Raw genomic sequence first — 26132 nt, forward strand, 5'->3', positions numbered from 1 at the left:
CACAATAATAAACAGGCTGATCAGATTCAGACCTGTTGTATTGGCAAAGAATGTCTAAAAACGATTGCACAATAGATCTGTCTTGCTTTGTGGACAATTTCTTTCTGAATTTGTAGGATTTGGGTTTTACGCTTGAGATGCAAAAAGGATGAAGAAAATATACAGCCTCCCTCTGTCTGTCACTCAACAACCCCCTGCTGATAAAATAAGTCTACATTTGGAGCATCCACCCAAAGAGTCATGGAATGTCCCACATTAGATTATTACCAAGCCACTTAGATCAGAAATTATAGGGGGGCCATTAAAAAAAAAAGAACAACAACCTAAGGCATTCCACTATGCAAACGCTCTTCACATGGGTTTTTTGATTGACTGTAGTGGTTTTGCCAGCTGTGACAGTGGATGGAATCAGTTGGGTCGTTTTAAATTTAGCAAGAAAATAAAAGAATTTTGCAAAAATAGGTCCTTTCTCATATTAAAACTACATGGTGAATACAGACCTCGGGGGAAACAAATGGGAAGTGAGGTCCTCCAGCCAAGAAGTGATGTGGCACAAAGGCAGAAGCAGTCTTTGTCTCTTTTCATCTGCCTGGAATTACTTAGATACGCTGATGCCTGCAGCATGGAGATGAACCAGATGACCTGTTAGACTGTGTCTAGCTTGGTGGTTCTATTGATACATTACTACTTTGAAGTGCTGAGAAGGACCAGAAAAAAATGGTGTAAGTGCCTGCTAAAAGATGGATGCAAGAGACAAGGGTGAACTGACTTTTGTGATTGTCACCCAATCCCGAGGCCCACCCAGCCCCCAATTTCCACACCAATGTTTTTCCCACTGAAGATTCTTTGATGTTTAACAAGAGACCCAAAGAACGAGAGAGACTAGAGTGTGGAAAGGGTTAGAAATCTGTCCTGGTTGCTCATTTCTAAGCAGAAAGAAATCCCCTCTCAACATAACATGTAGGTGTACTTAGAAGACCAGAGGGTAAATAGGTATCAAATTCCCCAGTGTTCAACCTGAGCTGGTTTTTATTAAAAAATTTTTTTTAATGTTTATTTATTTTTGAGACACAGAGAGAGACACAGCATGAGCAGGGGAGGGGCAGAGAGAGGGAGACACAGAATCTGAAGCAGGCTCCAGGCTCTGAGCTGTTAGCACAGAGCCCAATGTGAGGCTCGAACCCACAAACCACGAGATCATGACCTGAGCCAAAGTCGGATGCCTAACTGACTGAGCCACCCAGGTGCCCCAATCTGGAGCTGGTTTTTAAAAGAGTGACAAAATAGAGAAACAAATTCAGTGACAAACAAAAATGTATGAATAAAAAATCCTTTGGGATCAAATGGCTAAATTTATAGCACTTTTGAGATTTTTCTGGCCTTTTTTTGTCTCCCAGGGGAAAACCCTACCTCACAAAACTCAGAATGTACAAATTAAAGGCCATTCACATGGAGTTTGAAGCTTCTAGTTTTGGGAAAAGAGTGTAGAGTCATATGAAAGGCTGTCTGTCAACAGAATCCTGTCTGAACCATGTCCTTCATTGGATGATATGGGTGATAGTGCTGGTCAGCTGGAAGAAAGAAATGTGATGGTAATTCCTAAACACATGTGTCAGAGTAAATCCAATATACATGCCAGTCAGTTATGATAATGGAGTGGAATACGTTACTTTGTGCATATCTAAATAAAAATACACACGGACAATATTTCTTTTCCTTTTCCCTAAAAAAAATGATTTTATGTAAAGAATAGCAGCAGTTTTTCATAGTAATCTGAATTTTGTTTATAGACTTGTGATGATGAGCATTTTATTTTTGGAACTGGTTGCTACAGTTTGCTACGAGATTCACAAAGTGCCCAGCGTTATTTCTCGAGTGTTGAAAAAAGAAAGGTGTCCAGTGTTCCTGGGGAACCAGAAACAATATGAAACCAGATGATGAAGAGTTAAGAAAAACTTCTCAGCCTGCTAATGAACTCCATCCTGCCTTGGTGAGACCACCCTCCTTTTAAGTAAGAGGTAATTTAATATGCATCTAACTCAGTTGTGTTTGGGTTTCATCCAATCTAAGAGTATCAGTGTGATAAATTATAATGAATTGTCTGCAATACTTCACAAAGTGACTATAACAGAACTGAAAAACAAGATCTCTCAGCCTGATTTTCTAACTCCGTTTGAATACTTTTTGCCTTATTCCTGTCAAACCACTCCGAAACTTGCAAATGTTTCTTATAGCTCCCTCACACTGAAAAGTTATGTGCTTCGAGCTCCATTTGATTAGATCCACAATTGTTGGCTGTCTCTATTAAATCAAGCCCCACACTTGAAAATGACACCAACTGTGAGACCAGCCAAATAATATAGCAAGAGAACTAACATGGCTTCTTTAGTTTCCAAAAGGTTTCTTTACATGTTAATTTCCTTTTGTAATCCACACTGTGTGCTCGGAAGTAGGTTAGTGAAATGGCCTCCATTCCTACTTCAGATTTTGAAAAAGCCAGCTGGATCCAGACACTGTAGTGTCTGTAGGAAAAATGGGCAAAGGCTGAAAAGGGGGTCAGGAAACTCAAATTCTAGCAGGGGCTTGTGGTACAGCTGTGTGACTTTGCTCATGTGACTTAACTCCTTTAGGATGTACTTTCTTCATTTAGGTTAAGAGCCACTGTCCGAGGGAAAAGCTCTTTTCATTTAATGGCTTTAGGTAGCTCCAGCTCTTCAGAATGCAAAAGCAGGACTGTTATTCTACAGATGATCCATCCTAAGATCTATAGATGATCTATCATAAATAAAAACGAGGAGATTGGCATTAAGCTGTTTCCTGTGTTGGTTGGAAGACAGCAGTCTTTAGGGTGACACGTGAAATTTGTGTGGGAGGACCAGGATGGGACTCCTATTCATAGACTACAGATGTGTAGAGATTCATGGGCTGGTGATCAAGACCAATTTTCTGTGTGAAAATCCTGTTAATTCTATCAGGCTTAACGTCCTCATGGGCAAAATACTGGGCATATTGGACTTGTAAGCCTCACAAGGGCAAGAGGTATGCTTTTCTTTTCTGTGTTGAGCTTTGTGCCTGAGACGGTTCCTGAGAACTAGTAGGTACTTGTATTCATTTCCTATTGCTGCTGTAACACTTCCACACACTGAGTGGCTTCAAACAATACAAGCTTATTACCCTATGCTTCTGGAGGCTAGGAGGACTAAAACTGAGGGGAGAGCAGGGCTGCATTCCTTGCTGGAGGCTCTAGGGGAGAATCAGTTTCCTTGCCTTCTTTCCAGAGTCTACAGGTCGGCCCCATTTCTTGGCTCACAGCCATCCTCCATCTTCAAAGCAGCAATGGCTGGTTGAGTCTTTCTTCTATCACATCATTTTGATTCTGCTTCCATCATCACACTTCCTTCTAAGCCTGGCTCTCCTGACTCCCTCTTTCACTTATAAGGACCCACCCTTAAAATTACATTGGGCCCACCCAGATAACCTGGAATGATCTTTTCTTAAGATCTTTAATTCAATCACATATACATAACTGCCACATGAGGGGACATATTCACAGGTTCCTGGTATTAGGAGGTAGACATCTTTGGGTGGCCATTATTCTTTCTGCCTACCACAGTGTTCAATAAGTATTTGATCAACTTGTAAATATTTTGCAAAAACGGTAGGGTAAATACTTTGAGTTATTTGTAAGGTTAGCCAATTCCCATCACCCATCACTAACCAAAGTCATGGTCACGTGTGCATGTACACTTCTGATCCCTCTCAAATCTACAACCTTCATATTCATTCAGGCTCATGCTCATCTGACCCTGTTTAGGCTTTAAAAATGCATGCTGGTTCTATTTTACTCTCTTTCATCTGGTAGACAGAATATAATCTGTTGTGACAGATTTTCCTGACCAAGTTGAGTGAATTGCTCACTGTCACATAGAGACAAAAACGGAGCCAGAATAGAGATGTAAAACCCCTTTCTACTTCCCTTGCATCCCATCTCATACTCAACTCTTTTCTCCAATTACCATTGCAAACAGATCAACCAACAAAGAAGAGAGTGTGGGAATCTTCAGGCAGAAGTAAAGATGCATGCATCATATTGCAATCCTACCAGTGAAAACCCAAGCTTCGTTCTGTTATTAACAACCTCCAAGTCATGTACCTTCCCCTCCAAAATAAATGCTTCAAATCGAGGCCACAGTCCCTGAACTGCTCTCCCACTAGAGATGCTACTAACCACCATGTTGATCAAGACCCATACACCTTCTGTCGAAACTCTTTCAGGTTTTTCTCTTGGCATTAAAATATATATGACAGCAAACTACCTCCAACTGCCACCCAATCCTCCTCCCACCAACACAGGTAAAGTTTCAGGATGATTTTGGCAGGCAACCCATAGGAACCTTAGTGGTGGACAATTACCTATTTTCATTTTGAAATTTTCAATTATTTTGAAGCAACTGATATTTTATGCAGGTTAGTTTGTGTCACTTAGGGCAAATTTCTACCACTTCTCAGTCAAAGCAATTACAGGAATCCTGTCTTATCTTTGACTTAACTGTAACATTCAGAAAGGGATGACAACCTACTGTATTTGTTTAATGCCAATTCTATCAAGGCAGCATATATAACTGGTATCAAAGAGTAATTGGGAATAATTGTAAATTAATTTAACACTGCACTTAAGATAACGACAATAAGGGATAAGTAATGAAAACCTAATTGACACGCAACAACACTTCAGCATTCAATACCCCAGGCATTCTCTTCTTTTAAATCTGGCAACCAACCACACCACATTACATCAGTGACAAAGTCCACAGATTTACTTACTGGTTATCTTAAGTACAAATAATATATCTCTCTGTGGCCTAGAGGAAATAATTGTGCGAGACTTATAAGGTGTAAATTCTCCAGAATAATTTTTCCTGCAGTTCTAGTAGATCACCAAATATTTAAAACCTACTGTTTGCACATATAAGCTTCCTGCGGTGGGTCTAACACAGCACATGGGCTTTCACTAAGGAATGTGAATTTCTATGGGAAAATCTAGTTCAAAGGTAAATAAACCTCTAATACATATTTTTTTCCTTATTTAATTCCATATTCTTGATCATGAGCCTTAAAATGTAAAGAAACTGATCCGGAGTTAACATCAAGAGGCAGGGAAAATAAACACAAAATAAAGTTTAATTTCTAAATAACTACTCCTGGAGTCAGAAAATGCTGTAACTTGGTGGTGATAATGTCTTTCACATGGCAAATACGAGGTACTGTGGAAAGTTCCATCTATGTCTATATTGGCCAGCTCAAATGTAGAGGTGAAGAACTTTGTCAAAAGGCAAAACAAACCAAAAAACCCCCAAAACCCTTCAACTTTTTAAGGCAATGAGGCTAGGAAGGCAATGAGAGTTTCATTGTCCTGTATAATTTGAATAACAACCTGAGTTTTTCACCCCCCTTTCCAAACTGTAGACTAGGGTATAGCTAGCTACAAGCTGTCACACATCTGGAAGACTATTTTAAAACACATTCAAATGTTTTGACTACATGATGCCAAGCATCTGGCAATACAAACTTCTCTTAGGTATTTTTCTGCTATAGAATTCAGTCTGTGTAGACAGTCGTTGTGCCAGATTTTGAACTACATGTTTTATTTGCAGAATGACAAAAATATATATGCAAAGGTAAGGTTTTCCTTATGCTTTTGATTTAGGTAGACTTGACTTAATGATGTTAACAGAGTTGCCATTGATTCTTGCATTACTTGAACTACTGTCTAGTGGTGTTCTCCCCCTGTCCCCAAAAGCCCTTCAGTGGCCTCTACTGGTCAGTTCCTCCCCAGGAACATTCTCTCCCAAACGGACAGCATTCACTCACTTGTCTAAATAGTAACTGACTTTATTGGTTTCATTCCACAGCAAGGATGAGGGAAGGCGAGGTTTCTAGTTTTCCCTGTCTAATAGGAACCAGCCTTAGGCATACCTGTGGTTCACCACCCATCCCCAAACCATTTGCAGGATCTTGAGGTAGGAGGTAGGTATTCTTCATGTGAGGTCGCCCCCCTCCTAATGCAAGCTAGCTCAGACTTCCAAAGGCTGTTTCCACAAACTAACCTAACCATCCCTATCTCCACACCACTTTCACCTTTTCACACTAAGTCTTAAGTCAGATGACCCCCACAGTGGGGGGTGTTCTGGGTAAAATATGCACTAATTATTTCAGTTTTATAGCTTGCAATCTACTGCAGATCGCTCATTCTTGTTTTTGACCTAAGAGAACAGGGATACATTCCTCACAGGCAGGGTACAGACCATATTCATCATTGTGGCCTTGGCACCTAAGCAGGGTGCTAGGCACAATAAAGGTCTGTTCAATTGTTCTGGATAAAATGCAGTCCATTCTGATGTTGAAGTAAAAATCACTACATTTCAACCCTGAAATTAACTTAGCCAGGGAGTCCAGTTTGGGCCTAAGCAGTGTTCGCAATTTGGATAATCATGAAGAGCAGACACATGGGGTGGGCCTGTCAGAACTCTAATAGCATTAGGGTGCTTCTGGTAAAATATAAAAACTGTATTTTTTTTGTATTATGTATTATGTATTATGTACTTTGTATTATGAACTTTGGAGCCATGTATTATTAAGGCCTCCTTGACATAAAGACTACACACTTAGTGGAGAGAATCTCTGTCTCCCTGTTTGTGGACCACACCCTGACTGGCTTGTTCTGGAAGCTGCTGGGCTGTTCAGGGCTCTGGAACACGATCAGCAACAATGGCTCCACAGCAATGAAAGCCAGCACATGGCTGTGAAGCTCGCTCCGGAGGTGTGTGATGGCAAGCCCTTGGTGTCTGACGGGGTGGGAGCATCGGGGAAAGTGGTGGGGCTTGGATGCTGGAGGTCCAGCAAGCTGCCTTTAGCATCATAGGCCGTCCTTGAGACCTTATTCGTGAACATACTTGTGACTCCCGCTGGGAAGGCCCAGAAAACAAGAGGGAGGATTTGAAGAGCCCAGAGAGCTTAAGTTGCAGATGGGGTGAGAACTATAGATGTATGGTTTATGCTGTTAACAAGACCTCATTAAATCAGTCTGGTGTGGCTTAGGAAAGCCAGGATTTGACAGATAGATGGACTAATACATAGAGGGAAAATGAATTCGGTGACATCAAGCAATATAATATTTTTCTATTTTATAATACATTTAATAGCATAAGATGTTGCTATTTCCCTTTTAAATATATTCCAAATCAAGTATTTGAAGCAGTTTTATAATCCTCTGAGCTGAAAATATAGCTAAGAAACTCGTAGAAAGTCCCCTAGAGGATTAACAGTTCCATGGTGGAGAATGTATTTTAATTCAGAATTCATCAAGTAAAGCAGCCTCCTCTGTAGGTTTTACAAATAAAAGCAACTGGTGGCTAATATTTCTAATCTTCAATCAGTTTTCTGTGGATGAAAAATCAGAATCAGAGATTATTGCTTTTACAAAGAATGTTTAGACATCCCAGTGACATGATCACTATATAAAATATAATTCAAATGATCTCAGTTTAAACACTGACTTTGACAGTAAAATCATTTAATTTTCTACTATGGAAACTATTTTAATAATTTTAACCGCTTTTAGATTATATCAATTCTTTGAGATGAAGGACAATGAAGAAACAAACTAATCTCTGTAAATTGAGCTCCACTGCAAAAATGATCTCCATTCTTCAGCAGGGATATTAATGGGTAACCTTTTGAGGGCCTCTTCCTTGTATTTCTCTTCTTCTGCCTCTTCTGTCTCACACGGCTCAAAGGAAACCTAGCTCACGAAAACAGACTTACTTAATGATCCCCTTCCCTCGGCTTTCTCCCATTCTCTTTCATTCACATTCCCAACTTTACATCTCTCTTCTCATTTTCCTTGTTTCTTTCCGGGGAATGACCACCTCAAAGGATTAATTCAGAACAGGCAGCAGAAAACGGTAACAAGAGTGGGCAAATCAGGATGTGGATTTAAAATCAAGAGGTATTTTAAAGGAGGAGAGTTTCTCAAATTAAACATATGTTAAGAATATGGGTTTGTTGTTCATGGCATACCTGCTGCCTGTGATCCCACCCTCATCGGATCAGCCTTCAAGGGCAGAGCATTCCCTAGTGGAATAATAAATACAGCGGCTTGAGTGAATATGGATCTGGGCAGCCCAGCAACCCTCCTTTCCTCTTGGTCTGACTTCACTGTTGGAACACAGGTGGTCACTGAATGGGCTGAAGTAGTGAAATGGATCGTGGCCCCTTGGGCTCAGAGCCAGAGATAGAGAGAAAATTCAGGTTCCAAGGAATCAGGCTTTGGGCACATAAAAATTCTAATGTTCAGTCCTGGCATTTATACTAAACTTTGCTTTAAATGATATTGCCTGTTTTCCAAGGCATCGTCTTTCTTACTTTGTTATATGTGAACTAGGCAACAAAAATCCATTAGACTTTGGAAAAATAGGTTGTACGGATGCTTAGAGTGCTTCTCTTTGCGCTGACCTTCCATCAACTTAACAGTATGGCAAACTGTATTCTGTAGGTAAAAATGAAAGCCTTGCCTTATGTCAGCACTTTCATTCTTCATACAGCACTTCATTCATGTATCATATCAAGTAGTTCTCTGCTGTCCCAGAATTATGTGCCCAAATATTGTTGATAGGAACCAGTCATACTTATGCTCATTAAAAGGTTTCAGTAGGAACCATGCAGAATAGAGATATATTATGTATTTGTTCACATATATCCTTCCTTGCTTTAGAGGAGTTTTGAGGTGGAGAGCAGTAATTAAGATACTTATGATTTGAATGCACTCTACTGATAGACAAGATTCAACAGTCTTGGATCTCTCAGGATAAGCATCCCTGATATGAACATAAGAAATCCATGTGGGTTTTGAGGGAAATATTTTTAGTGTGGTGTTGAAATAATATAGGTATAAGAAGCTCAAGACCCCTCTCTCCCATTTGTTTTGATATTATTTTTAGGAAACAAGAACTGCCTAACAAGCTGTGAAATTACCACAGAAGAATAAAGGATAACTGGCTTCCCTTTACACTGTCTGAAAAATAGTACTTTCTAACTAAATGAATAGTGTTGGGGAACAAATGATTTCTGAGTCCCTCAAGCATTTCATAAAAGTCCACTTACGAAGTATAGCATATAGACAACAAAACCTTCCTAACTCTTCGTTAAAGCAGTCAGGCCTCTGACATTTGATTACTAGTTCAGGTTATCACACAGTCTTGGTGTGCATATATTTTCGTATTTCTGTAACAATGCCCCAAATCAGCAGAGAACCTGATATATGAAAATTCCTATATATACAAAAAATAGTTTAGAGGATGTGATTATTTGCTTTTCAAAAAAAATTCATTTATTTATCAAGGTCTCCTTTAGTGAGCCATATCTGATTGAGAACTGGCCTTCTTTCTCCATGTTGTCTGAATCTGTGATGTTTTAAAGAACTTGGCTCAGATGTCCCCCTCACAAAGGGGAGAACATATTATAATGTTCTAAAGGCAGGAGGTTTGTGTTAAGCCTGTCTCAGCAGCTTCAATATAGAGACAGGAAAATCCAATGAAACCCAGTTCCAAAATTTAGCAAGTCCTCATAATTTGAGCAAACACATTAAAGAAGATGCTATGAAGCAGGTAGACAGTATGATCAAAAGTGTGGCTTGGGAGGTCAGGGGAGGAGAGAAGGTAGAGCACAGGTAGAACTTTCCTTCCACTGGTCACCTTCCCCCAAAGTGAAGTCTCATCAATTTTAATGGCCATAGGTTGATACCACGTCGTTACACCTTCAATGAAGTGATGTCAAAGAAAGCCAGCTGAGGACAAAGATGGTGAGACACATGACGAAGGGAGTGGGAGGGAGAATACTGTATTTATGTGTTCATCCCCACTCTTGCAGAAACCCAAAGTCAGCTGCCTTGCTTGAGGGATTGTTCCCCTTGACATTCCAAGGTCATGTTGCCTCTGTCTGTGATCCATAATCCTTTAAGACAAAATGCCATTCTGCTACAAGCACACTGGAAAACTCTGCAGCACTGGCCAGAGATGGGTTGGTTTGCTCTGGGACAGGAGCATGAGCAATGCTCAAGCCAGGCAAGATGACGACTTGGCAGGGGAAGACAGAATCGAGAAGAATTAGAGAGAGTTCAGGCATCAAATAGGTGGTTGGCCCAGAAAATCACGAAGTTTCCTTCAAACTCTGAGATTCTACAATTCTGCATATTAATAGGTCTCATGGAAAGAGGGTTAACCCATATATGAGAAACAATGTACACACGAAAAGCAAAAGGGAAAGCAAAAAAATCCCTTCCTACACCCCTTAGATTACAACATGGCTAAACTATTTAAAAATGGTAATTTGACTTAGCTAGGGATTTCCATTTAAAAATGATTAGAAGATGCAACAAAAATATAATCTCTGGTTACAAATATTAAATGGGTATGGATGCAGAACTATGGGTCAGTAGTTAACATTGGCCAAAGCAATGTCTCTGCTGCTCAAACAGAATTCAATTAAATTTATGATGGAAATCTCCATGAATGCTCATGAAGTATGTGCACAGGGTCTGTCCTCTCTCGCCTACATTTCTGTGTGTGTGTGTGCGTGTGTGCGTGCGCGCGTGCGCGCATGCACGTGCATGTGTGCTTGTACTTTGCTGCTAACAGAGCACATTTGCTTTGACTGTGGAGCTCTTTCCAGACATTAAAAGCCACAATTCTAGTTTTTATACTTAGAAAACACTCAAAATGTGTTTCTTTCTAGGGGAAAAAATACTGTGCCACCTTTGAGAGTCAAGCCCTTTGAATCCCATCAACTGTTGTGGGAAAACTTCTGATTCTATTTTTGCAGAATCTTTGTCTCGTATTTTCTGAAAGGCTTTGAGCTCTTGCACGCACAATCTTCTAGCGGCAATTTTAGCACAGTTGAATGCTTTTATTTGTGTGGCAGGTAGGACACACGATAATACACATCACTAAATTAATACTGTTCCCATACAAAAATTCTTTTCTAGGACCTGCTTGCTGGTTGCCTCACTGTGGGATCAGAAGGTGGGATACTTTGATTTTAAACACAAGGGAAGGGACAGTGGGAGCCAGGCTTTTAGTGATGGAGCCTTTAGGGCCCTAGGGTAACTGTTACACATCTCGTGTGGAAGAACACAGTGTGTGACATCAGTGTCCACACACAGCCCCCACTGAGATTAAAAACCACATGTAAGGCAAAATAATTTACTAAAATGTTGACAAGAGCACTCTGTTTACGAAACATGTGCAGGGGGAAAAGCTGACTAAGCCAAAGGGAAAACTTGCGTGTAAGCTGCTTATCAACTATCCTTAGCAAGGTGAGGAGATCTTGGCAGCACTTTGGGGGACATTTTGACTTCTCTTTGCTTCATGCTCTGGAGTTATTTTTTCTATTTTTTTTTTTTCATGCTGTCTCTGTAACACAACCTCTTTACATAGTTTATCTCAGGAAATGACAATTGGCCGTCGAATCCCATACAAATTGATTGGATATGACAGCTCAAAGGAATAAATATTCTGCAGAGAAGAAAGTTTCTACTTATACTCTTGTATTTTCAATCCTTTTTTTTTTTACCCCTTCTTCCTTAATTTTATTATTTCAATTAGATCATTTAAAAATCAACACATCACATACCAACCTCCCCTAAGAGCAATCATAAGATTTGATGATTTTTCTGATACATAGGCTAGGGTTTCAAATTTGCATTATTTTATCTACTGAATTAGCTATGAATTCTAAACCAAACTAATGCTGCCATGTGTTTTTAAACATCTCTAATCTAAACCATCTGGAGAGGCATGGTTTTGCAAAGGCATCCTTTTCAGGACACTCTGTGGATTTTGTCACTGCTTGAGGTTTTGGCAAACCATCAACATTACTATAATTCTCTTTTATGAAATATAGCTTTTGACTAGGATTTTAGAGTCTTGGGTGTGTGCGTGTGTATTTATATGAGTGTGGGCACTTGTGTGCAGTTTTGCTTCTGTCCCTTTCTTTTTTTCAAAAGACGATATTTACAATAAACTTATTTTACTTTTTTAAACTTATTTAAAGAAACAAAGGTTTTTATTGCATATAAGGAATAAATTTTATTTCATTTACTCAACATAATGTCAGACCAAGTTATTAAGAAATGGAGAAGGACTAAGGAATCTACTCCTGAAATCATTGTTGCACTATATGCTAACTAATTTGGATGTAAATTAAAAAATAAATAAATAAAATTAAAAAAAAAAAAGAAGTGGAGAAGGACTTTTAAATAACCCACCTTACTGGATGTAGGTGCTGGGAATACTTTCTAAACAACTCATTAGAAGAAAACATATCAGCTTTAGAAACCACAACAAGAAAAGTGTAGATATAAAATTATTATGGCAACAATGATTTGTGGGCATGTAAGATATGAACTCAACACATTTATAAGGAGATTACAACTGAAAATTGACTAAGCTAAATATTTTGCCTAAGAAAAGCAACACCTTATTTATTTCTTTGGCTAATAATGCCCATTTCCTTTAAAAATTAGAAATCAAATACAAGTATGGTAAAAGCAAAGTGTAGACTACTTATTACAATAAAGGTTAGAAAACTTCTCCCGGAAGTAAGGATGATGATTCTACTTCCACGGATTCTCTTCAATAATAATGCTTTCAGGTAATTTCAAGAATTAATCACAAAAAAAGGGAATGGATAGCCTTTTGTTGAGAGTCATTGTCTGAAATCAATTAAAATAATAATGTGACTAATGGGGAATATGTACATCTCTGTAAGTTATAATGACGTGGCATGTTCAAACAACCTCTTTCATCCAAAAATATCAGGCAACTTAAAGATACAAAACAAAAGGTTTTGGTCAAGTTTGTAGAGGGGAAAAAAAGGTCTATTTTTAAGAAATACAATGGCCTGGATTCCAGAAATGGATCTGTGCTTATGAGATAAAGATGCCAAAGCAATGCACTAGCACTCCTCTCAGAGGTGGTAGCACCTAGAACACTCTCAGTGGGTGCTAATGTGGCCTGGGGCAATACTACAGCCCACCTTTCTGTTGTTCACTGTTTCCTTTCCCGAAATGACATCCTCCATAGCCACAACTTTGAGGGAGAGGGTTCCTTCTGAGACTCCTTTTTTTTTTTTTTTTAAGAATTCCTGATATTCTTTTTTTTTTTAACTTGTTTTATTTTTTTATTTTTTTTAATCTACATCCAAATGAGTTAGCATATAGTACAACAATGATTTAAGGAGTAGATTCCTTAGTGTCCATTACCCTTTTAGCCCATCTCCCCTCCCACAACCCCTCCAGGAACCCTCAGTTTGTTCTCCATATTTATGGGTCTCTTCTGTTTTGTCCCCCTCCTTGTTTTTATATTATTTTTGTTTCCCTTCCCTTATGGTCATCTTTTTTTTTGTCTCTTAAAGCCCTAATATGAGTGAAGTCATAGGATTTTTGTCTTTGACTGACTAATTTCACTTAGCATAATACCCTCTAGTTCCATCTACATAGTTGCAAATGGCAAGATTTCATCCTTTTTGATTTCCGAGTAATGCTCCATTGTGTGTGTGTGTGTGTGTGTGTGTGTGTGTGTGTGTGTGTATACACCACATCTTTTTTATCCATTCATCCATTGATGGACATTTGGGCTCTTTCCATACTTTAGTTATTGTTGATAGTGCTGCTATAAACATTGGGGTGCATAGGTCCCTTTGAAATAACACACCTGTATCCTGTGGATAAATGCCTAGTAGGCAATTGCTGGGTTGTAGGGTAGTTCTATTTTTAGTTTTTTGAAGAACCTCAATATTGTTTTGCAGAGTGGCTGCACCAGCTTGCATTCCCATCCTGATATTCTTTCAAACCTGCTTCTGTCTATATTAAAATGCTGAAGGATAAAGGAAAAGCACAGTCTGATATTCCAGAGAATGAAAGCCCCATGTAGGGGCGCCCTGGGTCATATGTCTTTAGGAGGGACAGCTCTTAACAGGCATGCTAATTTGGTCTTGGAGGAAAGTAGAACATTTGTCAACCCCATCTTCCTTACTCTTGCTTCAGGGTCTCCAGAGTGGGTTCAGTATGGCAAATGGCCAGCTAGTCTATATAGACTTCAGTGAAGCCATATGAGCTATGTAGAGACCAGGGGGTTCCTTTATGAAGCCTGTGCCTGAGGCAGTCAGTATGAGTAATTAAGCCAAAGAAGCAAATACATCTGTACCTAGCACATGGTGGAAGCAGAGTAGCAGGGATGATATTGAAGCCGTGCACACCAGTACAGCATTACCTGTTATCAAAATTTCAAGATCATTTTGTGCTTGTTGGTAAGATGCCTTCCTCATGTTCTCCCAGTGCTCCCCTGCTTCCCAGTCACCCTGGTCCCTTCCTCCTGCACCTCTAAGTCACCATCTCCCCCATTCAACAACTACAGATGCAACACCTAATACAAAGCAGGGCCACATTTGTGCTATCTGGATGGTGCCATACAGATTACTACATATTTGGAATTTCATTCCTGCATGTTACATCACTGTAGCTGACACTGAGCAAGCACATACTCTGTGCCTGCCACTAAGTGCTTTATATATATTCATTTATTTTACTGTCGTGTATGACTTGCCCATGGTCACAGAGCTTCTAGGTGGTGGGACCCAAATTACAATCCCAGGCTGTATGGCCTTATATAGTGTTTACCTGTCTCCTAGGACGCAGTAAGTATCTCATCATCATCATGTTATGAAACAAACATTTAAATGATTGAGATAAGAGAATTTTGGAATTGTCTCAGATTCCGTCTTCACCTGGCAGATCATACAAAAAGCACACACAGGGATCTGACCGGGGATATGACCAATGTGAGGGGAACTGGCCGAGTGATGGGAAATAGGGCATGGTGGGGACTGGGAAAAAGTGAATAGCTCTTGGGGAGGGAGGCGGCTTCTTCCCAGCTCCAGCAAACTGCTGTGAGGACCTGGTCATGGTGGGTACTCCATAAATATCTGTTGAATGAGTGAATAAGTGAATGAGTGAATGAATGAATCTAAGTTAGGTGAAATACTTTAGGAATATATTCAAGCAAGAAAAATAAGAATGCCAAGGTTTAAGCTTCTTCCCACGTGACCATCATGCAATGATACTGAAACAACCATATGTAAAGAAATGTTCACCTACTACTATAAACCAAATTGTATCCCCCACATTTTTTTTTTACTTGTAGAAAGAATTACTATCAAACTCCACTCATTGGGCCAGAGAGCCTTGTGGTGTTAGCAAAAGACTTGCCCTTCATGTAACGCACTACCAACACTTGTGAGTTCTTAGGCCAGCCAGCAGCTTCAACTCCAAGCTCTCACAATGTCCAGATTCCTTCACAAACATATGTTGAAGTCCTACCCCTCAATGTGTTTTTAATGGGAGATGGGGCTTTTGAGGTAATTGGCTTTAGATAAGGTCATGAGGATGAGTCCTCATGATGCTATTAGGCACCAGAAGAGCTTGCTTGCTTTCTCCCTCTCTCTGCCAAGTGAGGATATATCCAGAAGGCAGGTGTCTATAAACCAGGAAGAGAATCCTCACCAGACACCAAAATAGCTGGCACCTTGATCTTGGGCCTACCAGTCTCCAGAATGATGGGAAAATTATTTTCTGTTGTTTAAGCTACCCAGTCTATGGCATTTTTTATGGCAGCCCCAGCAGATTAATACCCCTATAGAATCTCTTTTATCCCGACAATAATCTTCAGAGGTAAATAGAATTCGTTCCCTGAGAACACCCGTTCCCCTTAGACCGAGGCTACCCTGACCTCAGTGAATGGCTGGGTGGCAGAGTGGTGAGGACAAAGGGAGGGACAGGCTAGAAAGCTTGCTCATATTGCCGTCTGGCTCTCATTGCACAGCATCAGTAATTCCTGGGGCAATTCTCTGATGAGGCACACCTGGAGAAAGCCCAGTTCAGACAGTATTAGTCCAGGGCATGGGAAAGGAAAGAAGGGCATTCAGGGACTGAATAATCTTCAGTGTTGGGGTTCTGTGCCTCCAGTAATATATGCACATGAATGGGGCAGAGCAGACACTAGTTAGTCTCAGGTTTCATCATAATATTACACTGCAGCGTGATCACTTGCAATATGAGATGGCAAGACAAAGGAAACACTTAAGAAATGATCTGTTCAAAGGCGTATTCTCATGGCATTCTCTGTATCAAATAGCTCACTTGGTCCCTCGTAAGGTGTACAGCCTCCTTCATTGCTATTTTCAGATGATGGATCGTCTACGATACAATCTGTTTGCTATAATCCTGCTGATAATTCTAATTTCCCTAGATGGATTCCAATGGTCAATTCTGCTTGTGCTATTTTTGGGGGAGAAGATTCCAGAAAGAGGGCAGATAAAGAGTGAGAGCTGGCAAGGCATTTTCCCTGCTTCCAGCTTCCTGGGCCAAAAGAGAAAAAGAAGCCCCTGCTGTTTGATTTAATAAGGATCAGTGTCTAGCTCAAGCCTCAATCATCAGACCAGTCATACTCAATTGGTATAAAAGAAGTATTTCCGAATGTCCGTGTTTCATTTCAGCACGTACATGTAAACTCCCTTACGCTTTTTTCTAAAGGTACAAAACAGCCGCTGTGCTGCTGTTCCTCTTGTCCCGTCTATATAACTTGTATCTTTTTTGTAAGAGCTTAATTTTACATTTACACCATATGCATTCTTCAATTTTCCATAACTGTGTACTTCAAAAAGTGTATCACAATCCACACAGCAATGGTTGAGGTGTCCTCTTCCGGGCTTCTCCAGCCTGCAGTACCTCCATCATCACAATGAAAACTGGGTTTTAATTACATTAGTTAGCATGTTCTTTGTCCACTTTGTTCTCTAATGACTAAGCACCTATTATATACTTTGATTTTGTCACCCCGGGAACTCATTTTGAATATAGAGTCCTACTTGTCAGAGAACTTTCTTTTCCTTCATCCTGTTACCCTTAAAGGTAAAAACTGCCAGTTATTTTACCAGCAAAACATGGGTTTATTCAGGAAAAAACAGAATTGCAATCCAAGACAAACAAGGTGTAGCAAAGCCATAGGCAAGTGGGGGAACAAAGGAGAGGCATGCTTTTTGAGGAGAAAAGGGGTAAGTTGGGAAGGCTGTTGTGAACTAAAATCCACTGGAGTAACCTGGGAGCTCAAAGTGTGGTGGCTTTTCATTGACTGTTGCCCGTGCGGGGGATGAGGAAAGTGCTTCCTCCCCTGGCCGGAGTAGTAGAGCAGCATCCTTGTGCAAGGTCAAGTCCGTCTCTTCCTCTTGGATCTGCAATTGACTATGAGCCATAGGGCATGCATGAGACCTCCCCCTGTCAAAACCTCCTGACTATTTTAGTGAAGTTTCCTGTTATTAATTTTCATAATCCCCTCCTCTTTTTTACTTCTACTAAGTAACCTCTCCTTGCTATATTCCAGAGAAAAGCTTAGAAAATACCTTTTCTTTCCCTTTTTTTTTTTTTTATCAGCCAGGCCATATGAAAGTTACCCTTCCTTTAAGTAAAGTAAAAATCCCTGAGCGAGATTCTAACAATTCTCTGGTCATAATACTCCTTGGAAGATGCATTTAAATTAATTTATGTCTTTGTGTCTATAGCGGTTTTGTTGACTTGGATTATGGACCACAAGCTGGGCTGGGGAAGGGACAAAAACTGATGGGAGAAGAAATCAAGTTCATTGCAATAAACCTCATAATTCCATTGAGATGGCAGGAAGTCTCTTTTCCACAACGTGACAACATGGCCTCGACGACTCCCCCAGGTGACTCAGCAGTGTGGTCAGCTAGGTAGGACCAGGGCTGCAAGTCCTGACTTTCCGTCCCCCTGCTGACCACCAGTCTACATTCCCTCCTGTGTTATCATCACTCTTCATGAGGGCAGCTCTCTTCACGGTCAGCGGGAACCTCACCCAGAACCAAACACTGGAAGGCCAAAAGCCATGAATTGCAATCTCATCTGTACCCTTTACAGAATCTTAAGGAGAAGCAAAGCCACACATAAGAAGAAAGTTAAGTGAGGATTTTAAACACTGGCACCAATGAAATGAGTTGGGATCACTCCACTTCCCGGTTCTGCTTTCCCTCTGAAATGAGGAGGGTTTCAGGTCATTGTCAGTTTCAGGCCATTGTCAAATAATCTTTAAAAAGAGAATGCTAAGAACAAAGAAACCAAATCAGGAAAAAATAAAAGTAAAAATAAAAACCTCTGACCAAGCCAAGCCTCTAAATATAGCTTTTCCACTTACCTCAATGCAGATAATTCTAAGATCTATATTCCTGATTCTATTCATTCCATTTAAAAGAGAAAGACCACACCAGGGTAAGCAATGCAGGGTGGTCAGAATGCATAATCTAATGACAGTGTGTGCAAGCCACTACAGAAGATGTCAGGAGCACTGCCAGACTGTGTGGTGGGCTGACTGGCTGATTTCTATGCACAGTCCACCAATGTTTTCCAAGTATGGACACAGCTCTTACAGAAATGAAAATAGAAAATGCAGGACCAGAGCCCACACTAAAAATTCAGTTTAGCAAAGACATGAAACTGCCCATGGAAGTAAAAGGTATTTGGCCTTGCTTTTCTTAACAGGGAGAAACGAATCTTCATACTGCAGTCTTTTTACGATTAGGATAAAAGCCTGTCAGTCTTTGCAAAAGAACACTGAGCTGATGTCTGTGTTTTCTGCATTTGCTTTCTAGGGCCTGAAATAATGCTTTTCTGAGCTATTGGATTTGTTTGCAATTATAGTGTTCTGGAGATTATGAAGAATCAACAAAGATCAGCAAGAAATGGATAACTAATGCAATATTTAAAAATGATAACAGTATAGTCATCAAAAGGCACACATTGCTTCTTCCTATCTACACTCCTTCTTCCTACTAAGCAAACTCTCTAACTTTGAAATTACTGGAACATCACAGATGAATGAGGAAGCACATTCAGACTACCTGATTTCAGCGAGATAGTGTCTAGAAGGGACCAGTTGTAGTAAGTAAATTTTACCGAAGATCAGAAAGGATGTAGAAGAAAAGTGATAGGTCAGTGAGTTGGGGTTTTGGTTTTTATCCTATGTATTTTAATTCTGTGGGCTCTCCAAATTCTCCTTTATGTTGAGAAGATGGTAAGGAGAGCTATGGTAAGGGCCATGTCTAACTGACCTCTTATAAAATGGCAGGCTGCCGAAAATACATCTTGTATGAACTACACAGCCTTTGCTCTCAAGCCCCACCTGGCCCCATCACTGTGGAGCATGGCCTAGCTGATGGCATGATATAGCTGGTAGAATGGGCCTTGGTTCCAGTATTGGTTCTACTGCTCATGAGCTGCAGAACCCTTCAAGTACAACAAAGAAGTAACATCTCGGCTCCTTCCCTGTTGTAAGGATCAATGAGATGATAAAGGGAGAAGCACAAAAAACGTAAATTATTTGAGTTCAGTGCATGGTAACCAAACTGCCCTTATTATTCCCCATCCCCCACAATAGTCATCCGCTAACTCATCTATGATTTCCCTGGCTGCCAAGTTACCCCTGGTTTGGTCTCCCACTAGCTCAGGCATACTCAATATTATAGCACTTAGGTTTTCTTTTGGTAGCTACTGGTATTACCTGGCTTTTATCCTACTTTCAAGGATATCCACTTAGCAAGGTGTCTCACTATCCCAAAATAAATGGTACTCTCCAATTCATATTCTCTCTATGTCATATTCAAGGGGGTCTTGAGCCCATTCCTGGAAAAACAACTCTGGGTCTTCTGATCATTCACCACAGAGGCAGATCCCAGCAATGAGTGAGTTGAGGAAAAGAGTGTGGGTCTCCGGGGCGAGGGTGGGTAAGTGGGAAGGGGCAGGGGCAGGAGAATTAGTTAGGAAATTTCTCAGTTTGAGTCAAGTAGGAGATCAGTGTCAGAAAAATAAAGTCAAGACACAGAGCTCTAGTTTGGGTCAAAGAGGAAAAGGGACGTGTGGGGCAAGAAGAAAAGTCCCACACTTCCAAATAAAACAGCCAACTAGTTTTGCCACCTTATCATCCCCTTTCTTCCTATTTCCTCTACATCCTGGTAGTCCCTGCATATTCATATTACTGCATATTCAAATGACCTGGCAGCTTTTAAAAATGCCCAGGCTGGACCTCAGACTAATGAAATCAGAATCTCTGTTGGTGGAATGCAGACATCACTAGTTCTTAGAGGTCCAGGTGATTGCAGTATCAGATAAGAAGGTGAAAGCAGCTCTGATCCATTTCTTCTCTATTCACCCATCCCCCATGACACATAGCTAGAGATGTTACCTGGCTGAATCCCCGACTAATGTGGCAGGAGGCAATACATGTGCTTTGTGGTAAAAAAGACCTGATTTCAAAATTGGCTTTGCTATTCACAGATACCTGCCCTAGTTTCATGACTTCTCTGAGCTGCGGGTTCTCATCAAGAGAGTAACAGGGCTTTATAACAGTGAATGTAAAGATACAAAGAGTAGATTCTCAATATGTGTTAGTACCTTTTTTTTCCCATAAATTCAATGTCATGGAGACATTCTCCATGTCCTCAAATTATTGCTTTTTCTCATGTCTTAGGAAAGCTCCCACTCACTTAAAGTCTAATAATTTCAAGGCTGATCTCTCTAGGTATATTTGCTTATTAGCCCAAAGTGATATGGAATTAGTAGGACTCCAGGAGTTATTAAAGACATTGATTTCCTGGATCGCTCTGTGGTGAAATTCAGGTATGATGGTTAATTTTATGTGTCAACTTGGGTAAGCTATGGCACCCAGGTTTTGGTCAAATACAAGTCTAAATGCGGGTATGAAGGTATTTTTAAATGTAATTTACATGTAAATCAATAGCCTTTGAGCAAGGTAGATTATCCTCCATAATGTGGGTGGGCCTCATCCAGTCAGTTTAAGGCCTTAAGAGCAAAGACCAGTTTCCTGAAGAAGTACCAATTCTAAACCTCTGTCTCTGTCTTTATATCTATCTATCTATCTATCTATCTATCTATCTATCTCCTATTGGTTCTATTTCTCTGGAGAAGTCTGACTAATAATACAGCAGGGATCCTCAGAAGGGCTTCATAATAATGTTTGCTATGCTCACTTCCTCCTTTTCCTCCACTTCAGAGAGGGATCAAAGCTCTTTCCCGTTCACCTTCCCAAAGTTGGTGATACATTCTACCCCCTACACTTAGGTCAATTTAAGAGAAATAATTTAGGATCAGAAACTAGGTACTGTGATGGTATTTAGCAATTAGGTTTCCTTAAGATTTTGTAAATGCATCTTTCATGAATATGAAGGGCCATTTATATGAACTACTTGTTTATGTCTGAGTAGCACAGTCATGATGTTCAATATCTTGAAATGTGTGTGGTTAAATTCTGTAGCTATCATTTGATACCTAGAATATCAGAGTCCTCACGGTCTTTTGCACATGTCATTTAACCAACTCCAAAGTTTAAAAGTATTAGAATCCTCACTTTTCTCCCAGTGAGAAGGCTGGGCAGAGTTTAGAAACTTCTGGTCACCAGAAGAAGTGAAGATAATAATAGGAATTTGGGGGATAACGGAGATATTTTAGTCAACATCTTTTGATCAGATATGGAGAGTACCTCTTTTTTTTTTTTTAATCAGGAGTTTATTTTCCTCTAAAATACATATATTGGATAATTTAAGGGAGAAACTAAAAATGAAATTAAATGTGCACTGGTGAAATCTTCAGTAAATGATCCCAAAGTTACCAGGACAGGAAAGAGAGGATGCTCCTTTCAGTCAATACTGGTATTAACTATTGTGTGATAAAATAGTTAATTTTAAAATTCCAGGTAATTCCAAAGACCTAGGAAGTCTGCTTCTTCATTCAGCATTATTAGGTTCCTACTGACTCTTACTACGATGCAATGTTGTGAATAGTAAGCATATTATTAAGTGGTTATCATCACAGGCTACCTATAGCCAGTTAATATAATAAATTTAAAATATGATAGACATGTACATTGAGCAAAACAATAAAATGTGTTACCTCATGTTTTTAAAAAATCAAGATAAGCCTTTAACAGAATAAAAATAGCTTAAATGGCACTGTTTTACAAAAATGTGCTTCTGCTTATCCCATAATCCTTTCAGTATTTTCCTGGTAATTCAGCAAACTTCTTAAAACTGAACAAAATTAGGATTTTGTGCTTCTATGTTTACAGAAAGAGCATATCAAACTGACAAATTTGATAATCTTAAAAAAAAAGAAAGAAAAAACTGTTCTTATTTCAAAGGTCCAAAAAATAAGGGTTATTTACTATGCCGACCTAGACTTCTTGTTTTTAAGATAGTAAATTAGAAAAACATGGCCAGAGTTAGAGGTTACTCAATCAGGTTGAAGCTGGGACTTTTATTCCAGCAGCTCCTGTTCCCCAAATTATATCTGATAATGTTCTAAGTCTAAACATATTTTAGTTCAAAATGATACTCCGCTCTTAGATATAAAATGTCACTAAACTTCCAAATATCAACAGGTTTACCTACCCTCCTCAGCTATTTGTATTCAGAGTAATCTGCCACTCAGTACCTCTGAATTGTAATATTTGAGGAACTGAAACTTTGAGCTGGTATGTTTGTTTTGTATTTTCCTATGCATAATCACAGGATAGGAACATTAATAAAGGGGTTGGTGTATTGGCCACTGCAGAGGCCTATGATTTAGGTAGAGTCATGGCAACAAAGCAAAGCTGAATGTGTGCAAGTGTAAAATAGATCTCAGCCTGTATTGTGTTGAATAGAAGAGAAGACAAATGTGTCAAAAGACACAAGGAGTAAAATATCCAAAACTGTTTGAAATGATCATTTCTCAAAATTCAAGAAAGGTTCATGATAAGTACTCCCTTACACCAACTACAAAAACATTATTATCTGGAAGCAAGATGGCACCTGTAAACTTAAAATTGGCCAAGTTCCTTTGAACTATATCTCAAAGAGAGGAGGAAGCTTGAAATGGTAGTGATCTGAGGATGTCCACGTGGGTTGGCAAGCATATGTTGCTGCTAAGCAGAGGAAGTGGTACACCAGGATTTCTTCATAAGCGTGAGCTCTTTATAAACTCATCCTCATGAGGGCTGTTTTAAATAGAAAGAAAATGACACACAGTCCCCGACTGGGCTTCCTAACTGTTTGGAAAGAGTTGCCACTTTCCCCAAACGTTAGGTTACTGTGGGGGAATTTTCCAAAACTGTCAACAATTCCATTTTTATACTGGGTTCTTCCTCTCCACATAAGACAGATGCAAGGCAGCATGAGCTATATTTGGTCTTGTAGGAGACGTAAGTTATTTTTACTATGCTGACTCCTACCTGACAGTGAAAGACGTATTCTGGTGTGGTTTTCTTAAACTTCATGTTCCAGACCAAGGCCACTCCATCTGGTTCATGGGGAGCATCTTCATTGTTGTTGTAGGAAGCAACCATCAGCTCGGGGTACTGGATGGAAAAGGTCACAAGGATGAATTATGTCAAATTGCCAACACAAGGAAACTTCCTTATTCCTACAGACACATGCTATATTACATCATTTAAATGACACTGTTTTTAAAATATAATTTATTGTCAAATTGGCTAACATACAGTGTGTACAGTGTGCTCTTGGTTTTGGGGTAGATGCCTATGATTCATCGCTTGCAAACAACACCCAGTGCTCATCCCAACAAGTGTCCTCCTCAATGCCCATCACCCATTTTCCCCTCCCCCCCCACCATCAACCCTCAGTTTGTTCTCTGTATTTAAGAGTCTCTTATGGTTTGCCTCCTTCCCTCCGTGTTTGTAACTATTTTTTTACCCTTCCCTTCCCCCATGGTCTTCTGTTAAGTTTCTCAAGTTCCACATAGGAGTGAAAACATGTATCTGTCTTTCTCTGACTGACTTATTTCAGTTAGCATCCAGTTCCATCCACGTTACTGCAAATGGCAGGATTTCATTCTTTTTCATTGCCAAGTAGTATTCCATTGTATATATAAACCACATCTTCTTTATCCATTTATCAGTTGATGGACATCGAAGCTCTTTCCATAATTTGACTATTGTTGAAAGCACTGCTATAAACATTGGGGTACCTGTGCCTCTGTGAATCAGCACTCCTGTATCCCTTAGATAAATTCCTAGTGGCGCTAGTGCTGGGTCGTAGGGTTGTTCTATTTTTAATTTTTTGAGGAACGTCCACACTGTTTTCCAGAGGGGCTGCACCAGTTTGCATTCCCACCAACAGTGCAAGAGAGTTCCCATTTCTCCACATCCTCTCCAGCATCTATAGTCTCCTGATTTGTTCATTTTGGCCACTCTGACTGGCGTGAGGTGGTATCTGAGTGTGGTTTTGATTTGTATTTTCCTGATGAGGAGTGACGTTGAGCATCTTTTCATGTGTCTGTTGGTAAATGGCACTTTTTTTTTATGTTGTGGCATACTTAATACCAACGGCTACTTCAGCCTCTTACAATCTGCTGTCTGTTTCCAGTGTTCCAGGTGTGCTTACCACAGTCACCGATAACTACCAAACTGCACACATTACGGGATCTCTCTGCATTATCTGACATTTGGGCTGCTCCCTCCTTTCTCTTATATTGGTTTCCATACATCTTTCTCTCCCGATTCTTTTCCTCACCATTCTTTTTAGTCGCTATAGGTTCTCCTTCTAATACCTATATTCCAGTGGGGCGGTGGACTGTTTTCTGCCCTTTTTACAAAACTCTGTCCATACATTCTCCCTGGGTGATCTCATCTACTCCAATGACTTTAATAAGCTTTAAAATGCTGACAATGTTCAAATCTATATCTCTAGCCTTGATTTCTCTCTCAGCTACAGGTCTTTTTCACACTGGAGATTTCTCTGAGCTACCCACAGACACATCAGATACAATGCATACAAAATGCATAAGAATGAGCTTATTGCCTTCTATAAAAACCTCTTACTCTTCTACTGTACTCTCTTTTTGGTGCCTTTTATCTAACATTCACCTAGCTGCCCAAACCAGACACTCCATGTTCATTTTTACTTCCCATTTACTGTGTTTTACTACTTCCTTAAAACCTTTCAAAGGCATATTTTCCTTCCACCCTTAAAGGGAGGATCTCCTAAACTAATTTCTTATCTGAATACAAGCTACAGCTGCCTAAATGGCTTCCTTCTTGCAGACTTTCCAGGCCCTACCCTCACCACTCCATTCTCCATCCTTTGTTAATATGACTTTACAAAACATACATTTGGCTAAGTCACTCCTCTGCTTAAAAACTTTAATGGCTCATCATTACTCTCAAGAGAAAATCCAGGTCATATAGAGTCTTTCATGATCAGTCATTTTCCACCTTCTCTGCTTAATCTCTTACCACCTGCCCTCCCTCTTCAACCCCCACACCCTCATGGACTAGTTCTGGGGTTCATAGGTATAGCCTCTATGCCTAGGAGTTTAATACTCACTCTTACTAGAATACCTCTGATGTGTTGTTTCATTAACTCATTCTTTTAAAAAAATTTTTTTTAACATTTATTTACTTTTGAGAGACAGAGAGTAAGCGGGGGTGGGGCAGATGGTCAGAGAGAGAGGGAGACACAGAATCAGAAGCAGGCTCCAGGCTCTGAGCTGTCAGCACAGAGTCCGACACGGGGCTTAAACCCACGAATCGTGAGACCATGACCTGAGCGAAGTCAGACACTCAATCGATGGAGCCACCCAGGCGCCCTCTTTTTTTTTTTTTTTAAGCATTTATTTATTTTGAGAAAGGGAAAGTGCATGAACAGGGGAAGAGCAGAGAGAGAGAGAGGGAGAGAGAGAGAGAATCCCAAGCAGGCTCCACACTGGCAGTGAGGAGCCTGACGTGGGACACAAAACCATGAACCGTGAGATCATGACTGGAACCAAAACCAAGAGTCAGATGCTTAACTGACTGAGCCGTCCAGGCACTCCTGACATTAATTCATTCTTTAAAATTCAACACATGAATCAAGTCCTTCAAACAATCCTAACTTTCTACCACCCTTCCTCATCTCTCATAGGCTCCCTTAGCATTATTGTGTGTTCCCCCATTAGAGCACTT

The 26132-nt window shown here is 40.0% G+C and overlaps 1 protein-coding gene and 1 non-coding gene across 6 annotated transcripts in view; both read right to left on the reverse strand.

Annotated features, from left to right (window-relative positions):
- The window catches only part of DYNC1I1 (dynein cytoplasmic 1 intermediate chain 1), a 313205-nt gene that overhangs the window by 84122 nt on the left and 202951 nt on the right, over positions 1-26132 (reverse strand). For all 5 annotated transcript variants that reach the window (XM_053218428.1, XM_027071928.2, XM_027071927.2 and 2 more), the window contains one exon: positions 23403-23528. In XM_053218428.1, coding sequence (XP_053074403.1) covers positions 23403-23528 — 126 coding nt within the window. The remainder of the gene's footprint in view (positions 1-23402; positions 23529-26132) is intronic.
- LOC113603110 (small nucleolar RNA SNORA62/SNORA6 family) lies at positions 15250-15403 on the reverse strand. The gene has a single exon (XR_003424663.1). It is a non-coding gene; the product is annotated as a small nucleolar RNA SNORA62/SNORA6 family (small nucleolar RNA).

Source organism: Acinonyx jubatus, chromosome A2, assembly GCF_027475565.1.
Source record: "Acinonyx jubatus isolate Ajub_Pintada_27869175 chromosome A2, VMU_Ajub_asm_v1.0, whole genome shotgun sequence".
Lineage (NCBI taxonomy): Eukaryota > Metazoa > Chordata > Mammalia > Carnivora > Felidae > Acinonyx > Acinonyx jubatus.